At 47.3% G+C, this 11,742-nt stretch overlaps 1 protein-coding gene across 3 annotated transcripts; it reads right to left on the reverse strand.

Moving 5' to 3' along the window:
* Positions 1-1,478: 1,478 nt before the first annotated feature.
* Positions 1,479-11,227, reverse strand: gpr12 (G protein-coupled receptor 12). 3 transcript variants are annotated; one of them, XM_015341186.2, is made up of 2 exons: positions 10,720-11,227; positions 1,479-9,947 (listed from the first exon to the last, which is right to left on the reverse strand). In XM_015341186.2, the coding sequence occupies exon 2, from the start codon at positions 9,936-9,938 to the stop codon at positions 8,928-8,930; it is 1,011 nt and encodes a 336-aa protein (XP_015196672.1). In that variant the 5' UTR covers positions 9,939-9,947; positions 10,720-11,227; the 3' UTR covers positions 1,479-8,927. The 3 variants fall into 3 exon arrangements, with proteins under 3 accessions (XP_015196672.1, XP_015196670.1, XP_015196673.1); XM_015341184.2 differs by having other exon boundaries at positions 1,479-9,951; XM_015341187.2 differs by lacking the exon at positions 10,720-11,227 and adding an exon at positions 10,110-10,623 and having other exon boundaries at positions 1,479-9,951.
* Between the last annotated feature and the right edge of the window lie 515 nt (positions 11,228-11,742).

The following is an 11,742-nucleotide window of genomic DNA, read 5'->3' on the forward strand; positions in this document are numbered from 1 at the left end:
TCCTAGGTTACCATCAATCTCTTGGGTTGAAGGGGACAGCTTCCAGCACAGATTATTACAGCTGCTCAACTTCACTGTCTCCGTGGAGGACGAGACTTGGTGTCTTTTGCTCTGTACTCTGTTAGCCATCCCCTCATTATGCTTCTATTGGAGATGCACACTGAGCTAGTTGATAAGTATCTAATGAAACAAACAAAAAAAACACTCGATGGAAAAATAAAATACTTTTAGTTGCATTTATCCAAGGCTTAGAAAACTTAATGAGCGGAAAACAACCCCTTACTGTGAGGCTATAAAAAAAACAATTATTCAGACCAGCTCTTCATAAATGTCAAATTGGCATATATCTTTCCATCTGACCTGGATAATTCAGCTTTTAGACAAAGCAGTACAATCGCCCAGAGGAAGCTAAGGAGCGCATTTGAATTTCAGATGTCAGCGTATGTCCATAATGTGGATCTGTCGGTTGTGCTCGGCTGCCACTTTGTTTTGAGCTGGATGATGGCAGGTCTGACAGCCCTCTGCATGAAGCAGATCCACCCTGTCTGCAAGAGGACAAGAGAAGCAGCTGCCTGAACCACTGTCTTGTATTAATAGGTACTCCTCTCCGAATTGAAATTCATTTCAGTGTTTGTGCTCTAGGCCAGCGGTTCCCAACCCTGGTCCTGGTCACTGCCTCTTCTGGCTGTTTGATCCAGCTGTGTCCTTTATCACAGGGTAATTGTATTTGTTTCCAATTTGTGGCCCATCTATAAAATGTGCTTTCAGTTTTTAAAAACGTAAATGAGATATGTAATTGGTATCATCCCTGAACCAATTCTGAGTTTCGAAACTGCCCTTGTGTAGATCTCTTGGACCTCTGCAGAAGGAAAAAAACACTCGTTTTGGATGTACCTCGTATAGTTGTGCTGGTTAGTGTCGCACTTATTGTGGGTGTGTCTGAAACAGTGGTGAGCCTACTGATGTGTTTGATAAAGTTATCATACCCACCTGCGTCTGTTCATCATCAGCTGATGAACTAGATAAGACTTCAGTCAACAAAGAGTTTAGCCGTTTAGTCAGGAATAATAGACAGCAGGTTGTGGAGAGTACACATGAAGTTCTGTGTGCTGACAGTGTTGAAAACTGTTCCCTTGAAGTAGAACATTTTTGACCATGAAACTTCAGGAACATGTTGATTGAAAGTGTAAACCAGCAGCCATTGTTCCTCCAGGACCTGGGCTGGGAATCATTGCTTGACCCATCTGTGGTTTAGTGCAGTTATCTAGTAAAGCTATTCACATTAATAACATTGCTGAACACGTGTACTGTGGAAGCAGGTAGGTGGTAGGGAAAGAACACTTCTTGCCTGGCTTTGCTAAGTGTTTAATAATGCATGCATGCTGTTTCTGTAGAACATACTGCATCCAGTTAGCCGTGTCTCAGACTTGCGTAAAACTCAGGCTGCTGAAAGGGAAGGCAACAGCCCAGTCCCAGTGCCTTATGTAAAAAACAAAAAAGGTTTATTTATAATACACAGCACATTGTTTCATACAAAATTAACAATATCTCAGAAGTCATCGTACTATCCAAAGCAATTAAAAATTACAAACACGCTGCAAAAAATATACACCACTGTCACACACACAATGTAATTACAATGTCTTGATTAGTGCAGGTTGATTATCATTTGTTAATTTTGCAGATACGTAATCTTTTGTGCCATTTCTGTTAAAAATAAAGTGCATTTCACAGTTAAACTACTCAACACTTTTACAGTTTGCTCTGTAGCTATGTCTGAGCCTTTGTGCACACCATATTGGGGCTTGACATCTGCTATATATATAGTATGCGCAGAACATGCTCTTATTTATCTCTGTCACTATGTAGAAAGCACTTAACCACAGCAGTGAATGGTTCCTTGCTTCTCCCAAAAGCTCAACACTTCACATTTTTTAAGCTGCATTTCACATACACTAAGTAAAGTCAATGTTTAGACTTGGCACGCTATAGCTATTTAGCTATTTTTTTTCCTACCGCATGACCCCCGTGTCTGGGCAGAGAGGCTGTACAGGAATGAGTGAAAGAGATCAAGAAAGTGTGGGGGAGGGGTGAGTGATAGTCTCCACACCTGAAAAGAAAAATGAAAGCAGGCACTGGACTTGCAGTCCTGCAGTCTCCCCAGCAGGTGTCTCAGTAAGGCATGAATAGAGTGTCAGTCCTATCAGGCAAGGGGAAGTGGACCTTTAAAGCAGAACAGTTTTCATATATAAAGCAGTGTATACACACACATACAAATCTCCTCACTGTTTTGGTCTGAGCCTGTCTTTTAACAGTCCAATACTTTATATGAAATCATATTTCTAAGAGGCTTTATAATTTTTCCTCTCAATGGTATATGCATCTAGATATACATGTCTAACACATTTGGAATCAATCCGTTGAGTAAATGTACAATATCAACACGTTAAGTTCCATAAGGGGAAGTGTCCAACGAGACGCTTTCACTAACAAGCACTGCTGTGAGAAAAGTCTCAGACGATCTGTTCACCCAAAGATAGCTGTAGTAATAAGTCAAAACTCGGTGGAACTGCCAGATAAACTGGGCAAATCGTTGATGCTCATTACTTATCGATTTTGTATCCGCTGATTGTGTCTAATGTCAGATGTCTAAGAGTTTCGCACAGCAGTATCAAAAAGCATTCGAAACCTACAGCAGGTGAGTGCAGCTGAGGCTTTGGGCTTTCTGGAGTGAAACGAGATGTTGCTGCATTACTCATGGAGTAGCAGGTACAGCAGCAGAGGGAAGCACGGGCACAGTTCACTGAAAATGCTAATCACCTACAGTAGCTCAACAAGCCTTGTTTGCTAAATTGTCTTTATCAGAGGTATCCTTTCAAAGGCTAATGGGCAGCAATTCATGCTAATAAGTAGCAGTAAAGACCCCATTTGCATTAGCAGATGTGGACAGCTGCCAATCCTCCAGTCTGTGACTGTAACTGCGAGTCCTGTGTAAAGAAAAGAAACAGCAGCTCACTCTATCCTGGAGTCCTGGGCTTAATTGCAAGTGGTGCACCGTCCAGCTGGGCTGGTCAGCGTCAGCCCTCGACCAGTGTATTTTCTCCAAACGAGATCAGAAGGACCAAAAGCAACCTAATATTTACTGGTAAAAGCGCAAGGCTATCGGGTGGTTAGCTAGGGTGGATTAAATGGCACCTATGAAACCTGCCAGACAATCTGGCCAGCCCTCCACTATGCAACACTGTCACACGGCGCTCTGCAATAGAAGCTACAGTATTTGATGCAATGGGGCCTGAATATTGTGCACAAATACACCTTCAAGACCTGGGCAAGATCTAGTTAAAAACAAGCTGGAAAACCTTAATTACATACTAATGAATATCAGAAAATAGAAATATTTTCTTGAAGAATATCAGCAGTACTGTTATTGCCTGAAGTGTGTGGAAGTATGATTCTCTGATCTTGACTCCTTGTACAATGCAGGCAGGCGGGCGGGCGGGGGCGGGGGGGGATTGGGGACTCTTCTGCCCAGGTATTTGACTGTACCCCACCCCTAAGGGAGCTCCGCTGATCGTGCTGACACCTCTGAGGATCCCCCATCCCTACCTGCATTTGAGCCCGCTTAAAACATTCCGACGTAATTCCACCAGGAGAGCAGGTTCTGTCCAGGAACATGCCTGCAGAATCCTACTGCGAATGGAGAAGGAATCCGGAGTCTCTAAGGAACCCCAGACTGAAGCAGCTGTGGAGAGCAATCTGACCAGCTGCTCTGTCCAGGCCCCTGGGTACACTGGAGTCGAGCCTGGGCAGTCCTTGAGTGACCCTGGGGTCCTGTCCATGGGAACTACTGGCACGCAGGCTGATGAGAGACCACCAGGGACTGAGTGGGATTCCTCCTTGATCATCTTAATGCAGAATATTCCTGTCTTAAAACACTGTAAACAAGTCAGCCATAGACCTGGACATTTATAATAGACAAGTTAGAACAGGCTCCTCTAGTCAGTTGTGTTTTCTACAAATTCATATCCAGTGTGTCTCCATTTATGCTGCCTCTTTAGCTCTTTTTCCTTTCAAAGGCATTCTGTCCAGTCACGGCATTGACGGACCACAGCAGGAGCCGGGTCTGGCGGAGAATCCCCCCAGTACTGTCACAGGACAGAAATACAGCAGCTTCCCGGGCAGGATTCTCCAGCTCCCACCTGAACACTATCCACAGAGCATGAAGCATCAGCTCTTCCTGGACTACAGATGCTACAGAGTTAAGGCTATCTTGTGGGAATGGGTAGAGGTGACAATCCTGTGCTTGCAGATGTAGTGCACAGCCCCACACAAGGTGTGGAGGCCTGGGGAGCTGTTTTCCCCCTTTGCCTCCTTCTCTTCATCCACAGCTCACACATGCTGGCCTCTTGCGGGGGCAGCCCTCTGTGTACAGCCTCCAGTGTATGAAAACACCTTAGCCAATCCATTCCACCGTGAATTCGCTACCCAGGTCAGCTTCCAGTGCAGTTCAGTAGCAGACACACAGAACTGCTCAAATAAACTCAGAATCTTCCATACAATTACAAAAATCTGAATGGAATAAAGGAAAATGTTTCACATACCAATTATTAACAGCCTCTTACAGTGATTGTAACACAGAATCAAAACCGTGTGACTGTGACAGTCCTGTTGACTTCCTCTGAGCCTGTATCTGTACAGTTCTGTTGACTACACTCTGAGCCTGACTCCAGTTCTGTTGACTTCTCTCTGAGCCTGTATCTGCACAGTTCTGTTGACATCTCTCTCAGACTGTATCTGCACAGGTCTGTTGACTTCTCTCTGAGCCTGTATCTGCACAGTTCTGTTGACTTCTCTCTGAGGCTGTAACTGCACAGTTCTGTTGACATCTCTCTCAGACTGTATCTGCACAGTTCTGTTGACTTCTCTCTGAGGCTGTATCTGCACAGGTCTGTTGACATCTCTCTCAGACTGTATCTGCACAGTTCTGTTGACTTCTCTCTCAGACTGTATCTGCACAGGTCTGTTGACTTCTCTCTGAGGCTGTAACTGCACAGTTCTGTTGACTTCTCTCTGAGGCTGTATCTGCACAGGTCTGTTGACATCTCTCTCAGACTGTATCTGCACAGTTCTGTTGACTTCTCTCTCAGACTGTATCTGCACAGGTCTGTTGACTTCTCTCTGAGGCTGTAACTGCACAGTTCTGTTGACTTCTCTCTGAGGCTGTATCTGCACAGGTCTGTTGACATCGCTCTGAGCCTGTATCTGTACAGTTCTGTTAACTTCTCTCTGAGTCTTTATCTGCCTAGTTCTGTTGACTTCTCTCTCAGCCTGTCTCTACACAGTTCTGTTGACCTCTTTCTCAGCCTGTATCTACACAGGTCTGTTGACTTTTCTGTCTGTATCTGCATTGTTCTGTTGACTTCTCTGTAGGCCCCACTAAGAGGCGATAAGGCCGAGGATGTACAATTTTCTTGGCATGAGGGGAAGACTGGTCCTTCCCTTAGGATTCAGCATGTTAGACAGCGCAAGAGAAGTGTCAGGTCCAGAGTTCCTGGACACTGACTACAGGGGGTAAAGCACCAGGAGGGAGATCCCCAGCTGTGCTCCTGGCTCTGGAACAAACGCTCATGTTTCTCAGGCAATCCGTCACAGGTCGGGGGTTCAAATGGATGATGGGGCTGGAGCCATACTGAAAGGAAAGGGGATCTGACTGCTTAGGCTGCTCTTCCCCACAAGCCAGCCGGCATCTGTACAGCGGCGTATCTGAAAAGTGGCTAGGACTCAGCAGTGCCTCAGCCCAGCTCATTGGAGGAAGCACATTGCTCTACAGGCATGTTTTTGAGAAGAGCAGGTGTGCAGAAGCGGAACCCGTCCAGACAGCCAGAGGGACCGGGCTCGCTTGCAGATTTTATTGCACATGCCTGTTCATATAGCAAGGAGAAAATAAACAAAAGTGCTGTGGACTGAAAGGTACCCAGACAGGGGCAGCAATAATTCTATGTTGAATTGCTGCTCCATATACATTGTTTAAGGCCTTAATGGGGGCCTTCCAAACCCAGAAAGCTGTGACCCAAAGTCTTCCTAGATAACCTCTCACTCACTTAACTGAATATAAATAAGCATTTACTGAATTCGGCCTTCCTAACTACTGTTCGGAACCTCCGGTCACTGAGGAAGTGCTGTAGCAGCTGGAAACTCTACTCTGTTTTAACCAGGTCGTAGGTTCAGCTGAGGGTTGACTCAAATAATGGTGAGCTAAGCAGGAGAGAAAGCTGTCAGACCCCACCGCTGTGAATATGAAGACCCTGCCTTACTGATGAAACCCGCAGGACTGAACTGCAAGTACTAAACATCTGATGCTGTACCTCAAGAAAAATCACGGTAGCAATTTCCTGAACGTTTCCCTTTTCTGTTCTGCAGTACCGAAACATATAAAAGTGCACCAATCTTGTGCAATATCCTTCCATTGAGAAGGTACAGATACCTCAGCACACAGGCCCCATACTGAAAAGCAACTACAAGGAAAACCCTTCTACCTTGGATATCAGAAAAGACAGAACAGAACACTGTGGTTGAACGTTGGCGAATACTTGAATGAAAAGAGTATTAATGGTCTGTATTTGTGTGGTATGTTCTGATTTCCAAATAACGTTGTTGTTCTTAACTGTCCTTAAAAGGGATAGTAAACAAATTAAGATATCAAACATAGTAAGTCACAGTATGTGCTTTCTGTTACTTAAAATAATCACTCATCATTTGAATCCCCATTGAGTATTTCAGTACCAAAGCTGGAGTAATTGCAGAGTGCCCTTGAACTCAAATAGCTTCTATTAAAATACTTGTACTGAGCTTGTGGCTGGAATGAGCTTTTTATTGCTGTGTGAATATTGCTGTAATTCTCGGGAGTTCGTTTCATACCAAAAGGTGAAAAATAATGTCAGGATTTAGTTATTGCTAATTGACTTTTGACGCACACAAAAGAGATAAACTGAAATAAATATCAATGTATAATGCTTTGATCCGGATTCTTCAAAAGGCAGGCTGAGAAAGATCATAAACAGGAGACTGAGCAACAGTTAAGGTGAATAAAATGAGAGTCTAGAATTGTCACTGACATCTGGGACGATGGAAGCTGTTTTTTTTGCTTAAAACATGTCAGTGGAGCAGCTGTAGCTTCACGACAGCTCAACTGGTTATTTGGGCCATTTCGTTACAGTAATCAACGCTCACATGTTTCACTACCGCGAGGAGAACCTTATTAACACTCCAGGTAGTTACTACCATCTGTCCAACAGCCCAAGAGCTCATGTGATGGTACAGATCTTAAAAATCTGTTAACGGTTCAGCTTTAGGGAGTCTGCTTTCCATACTTAACAATGGCTGGTTTGGGTTTGCGAAATGATGAATTATTCATTAAAAACCATCCAGCCCTGGAACCTACAGAAGATGTTGAGCTGCGCACTTAGTTATAAGACACTCAATACACTGACAGCACATTTTCAGGTTATTCTGTACAGTCCAGGAGATATGTAAAATTGTATTAAACATAGTATTACTAACCCTACCATAAAGATAAAAAGAATAATATTCTTCAAGGAGCTTCATTAAACTATGCTCTAATGATAAAATAAAGCCACCTAACAATGGTATTTCTATTTAAAAGCTTACTTTTAAAACATTTTTATAAATCAAGGCATTATCTGAGTCACTATACGTTTAATACATCCATTGTGGCTTGTGGATTTTTCTAGCTATGGGGCTAATAGCAGTTTTACTTAGACGTTCCTCTCTCGCGAACACGAAGCGACTAGGGACCGCGTTACTGTTTGCGTTGCCCTTCGGTGCGAAAGAGGAGCCTTTCTCCAAAACAGAAAAGAGCTGCACCAAAGCTTGGCCAAATTTCCAGACGGCTCATCCAGAAGGCTCACGCTGGTGTCACCCAGTTAATATTCTTGAGAGTCTGCCGCAGACACAGCCTCAGCTCCAGCCCTGCTCTATTTTTAGCACAGCTGCTCTGCCGGCTCGTTTTTAACTTGCAGGGCACGTTACTGTAGCTGCGGCCGGGCTCGTGATGTGCAGCCAGAGACACGCCGCTCGCCGATCAGAGCTGCTGCCTTCGGCCACCGGAGCATGCACGCGCGCACGTGTGTGTGTGTGTGTGAGCGTGTCAGCTCGTACCTTCTTGCTGTCGCTTATACAGACAGACCTTTGTTTCACGTGCACATCGAGCAGGGATTTCCTCGGCGAACCGCAGAAAACAATCAGAAACGCTTTGAAACCCCTCGACTAGCAAGACGAAACGAGGAGCAAGGGACTCCTGCGTTTCTAATTTCCCATCCTCCTCTCTCCTGCCCCCCGCTGTCTCACAGCGGTGTCACTACTGGGAGTGGTGGAGCATCTCAATGATCAATCCTATGAAGCCGAGCGCAAAGGGATTCTCAGAAAACATGTCAGATCTCCTGCATCTTGGGAACAGACTGCATCATGCAGACACGTACTTTTCCCTACACGCAGTCTTGGCTGTAAGCTTTTGCACGTAATAGTTGTTGTCCTTTTAATTTTCTAAGTCTTCAGTCTCTAGGTTACGGATCACGAATCACACTTGAGTTCTAGTAGGGCCTACGTTTTCCTCTCCTGCGCCGACCAGATGGATGGATGGAAGGGTGGATGGAGAAGTGTACTGTACTTACAAAAACAGCCGGCCCATTCAACACCTGCGCCTACTAAAAGCCAACCAGCACAGCTTCTCCCGATGAACGATAAGGGCATGGCTACCTGAAGATTGCCTGAGAAACGCAAGCCGGGAAAACCGAAAATAAAAAAAGCCACAAGCATCCAGCGGCCCCCCCCTTCTCTCCCCCCCCACCCCACGCCCACCCCAGCGTGTGCCCAAAGAGAAGACGGGTGCGTCAGTTCCCCAGGGGGGCTCACACGTCGCTGGGGGAGCGTGCTCTCTGAGACACGCTGGCCGGCACGCAGCCACAGCATATGAGCCACAGCGCCCTCTGGATCTCCTGGTTGCGGAAGGCGTAGATGACGGGGTTGATGATGGAGTTGTAGGTGGCGGGCACCAGAGTGGCGTAGGTGTATATAGAGGGGTAGGTGTAGTCTGCGATCAGGGAGTAGAGGGTGAAGGGCATCCAGCACGCCGCAAAGGTGCCCAAGATGATGGCCAGCGTGGAGACGCCCTTGCGGGTGGTGACGTAGTGCGAGGTGGCCAGGAAGTGGTGCTGCAGGGCGATCTGGTGGGCGTGCCGCAGGACGATCTTGCAGATCTGCACGTACAGCTGCAGCATGAGGCCGAACATCAGCAGGAAGGACACGGACAGCACGGCCACGTTGTTCTTGGTCAGCGGCCGGATGATGCTGCAGGTCGACTCGTCCCGCAGGCAGTTGACCCCCGTGACGGGCAGCAGGCCCAGGCAGACGGACCCCCCCCACAGGACCAGCAGCATGACGTAAGTGAAGGTGACCGTCCGCTCGGAGTTGTAGGTCAGCGCGTAGTACAGGGACAGGTAGCGGTCGATGGTGATGGCCAGCAGGCTGCACACGGAGGCCGAGAAAGAGGCCACGATCAGCCCCACGGTCACCAGCTTGGCGGAGTCGGATTGCAGCAGGTAGGCGAAGACGAAGTTGATGACCAGGCCCAGCCCGGCCAGGAGGTCGGCCAGAGCCAGGCTGCCGATCAGCAGAAACATGGGCGCCCGCAGGCTGGGGTTGTGGAAGATGATGAGGACCACGATGGCATTCTCGCAGGCGATCAGGGTCCCGGAGGTGCACAGGACGATGTCCCAGGGGTTGACGATGAGCTCGGGCTCTGTGTCCACGACGGGCACTAGGGAAGACACGGCAGCTGTCACGTTCTCTGCAGCGCCACCTTCAGCATGGGAGTAGTCCTGAGGCAGCCAGCTTGCATTAACCTGCGCCTCTTCATTCATTGTACCTCGCTATCTAGAACAAAACCACAGGGAGGCATCAGCGCGTTTCCAATCTCCCTGAAACCACATGCATTACAAAACACCAAATGTTATTAATCACCAGCCTACACACTGTACTCGTAAGGTAACAAGCGCAAATGTCCTTCCTTTTCAAGTATTTAAACGCCGCACCTGTGACATTGATGCACGGTAGATGCAAGCGTTGTGCTCCGGTAGCGGCGGATATTCACGAGCTAAGGGAGGACAGCCTACGCCGCTGTCTAGTGTGTAACAAAGAAAAGCTGGTTTAAAAAAAAAAATAAAAATCGTCGGTTGGTATTGAAAACAGTTCAAACAGTGCAATGCATTTTTTTTTAAAGCAGGACGGAAAGCTAAGGCGGTCGTTTTTGATGCATGCTAAAATCAGAATCCGTGGATGACGGGAGAGCTCGGTTTTGATAAGCCTTTAATGTGTCTGTAACGACTTTCATCGCACCAAGAGCCCGACTTGTAACAAGCCCGAGTCATCAGGCACCCCGCACCGTGTACACAGGAGACGCAGCACCGTAACACAATTACACGGACAGACGGCGAAAACTGAGGCGAAAACACGGAACGTTGCCGTGTAGCCGGGTGCTGCATTGGAGTTATATCATGCAGTGAGGAAATATGTGACCATCACGAATATGCCCTCCCGTCCAGACCCCCCAAATTTCTAATTGCAAGCTCTGCGGGAAAATGTTAAAACACCTAGTGCCCGAGACCTGTGTTTCCGGGGGTGGTTGCTCATCAGTCTCCTTACCTTGACTTCCTAGGCGAGTCGCCCGCGCGAGCAGCTTCTAGATGCGCCCACGACCTTGACGCTTCTCCTCCATGATACTGTGGACGGCGGCGCACACAGGGACCGAGGCGCGTCGCCTGCCTGCGGCCGGACTGAAGGTGAAGTCCTTTGTGAGAACCGGGGGGAGACGCGGCAGCCGAGCCCGGTAATTGCGGGCATCAGGGCGGACTCAGGCTGTGCAGCAGAGCCTAGGAGAGGGGCGGGGAAGAAGAGGGTTGGGGAGGGTAACCGTGGTGTGTGCGGTGTGGTGGTCGTGGAGTTGGGGGGGGTGGACGAGCTCAACAATCATCATCATCCTCACACATCGCACGCTCTCATTTTACCGTCACCCTCTGACTATAAATAATTATTCAGCTCATGCTCTCCAATGCGCGCACATCAACACAAACAGACCCCTGCTACACCTTTTTTCCCTACATTTCCTGGTATTGGTTTCACTGCGATTCGATTTACAGCACACACACGCACACACAAAAAAACAGCGTAAATCTTCGCTTCGGAGAAAGACAGACAATCGGTATTTAAATTCACTGCTTACAACACAGAAACAAAAGCAAGCAGCGTTCTAGTGCCACAACGAGCGCTGGTCGCCTCTAATAAAGACTGACCTGATTAATTGCACTGGTTGACCATTTCTAATTGACTCGGGTTAAAAGGAGAGGCTCTGAGGAGGCAGCGCTGGACCCAGAGGGAGACCGGCTCGCTGCGATTAGAGAGTTTTAGGCAGTGACCCCGAATCTTGGTCCCTTGGCGATTGAGCACGACAGCACAACAAGGGCATGCTCTATTCTTGTATCACCACTGACCTGGTAGAAATCAATAGCAGAATCCTTTCATCAGCTGTGCAGACCATGCGGAGAATTCAGAGAAGCCTACTTCAGACCTGCTCCAGAAATAAATTTGGCCATCCTAAGTTGCCATGGGAAAAAAATGTGTTCCGTTTATTGAGATGCTGTAACTGAGAAAAATAGAAGCGTCTTCTGT

Source organism: Lepisosteus oculatus, chromosome 5 (genome assembly GCF_040954835.1).
Source record: "Lepisosteus oculatus isolate fLepOcu1 chromosome 5, fLepOcu1.hap2, whole genome shotgun sequence".
In the NCBI taxonomy this organism is placed as follows: domain Eukaryota; kingdom Metazoa; phylum Chordata; class Actinopteri; order Semionotiformes; family Lepisosteidae; genus Lepisosteus; species Lepisosteus oculatus.

Coding starts and splice junctions, on each gene's coding strand:
- gpr12 (XM_015341186.2), bottom strand. CDS start 9,938: ATGAATGAAGAGGCGCAGGTTAATGCAAGCTGGCTGCCTCAGGACTAC.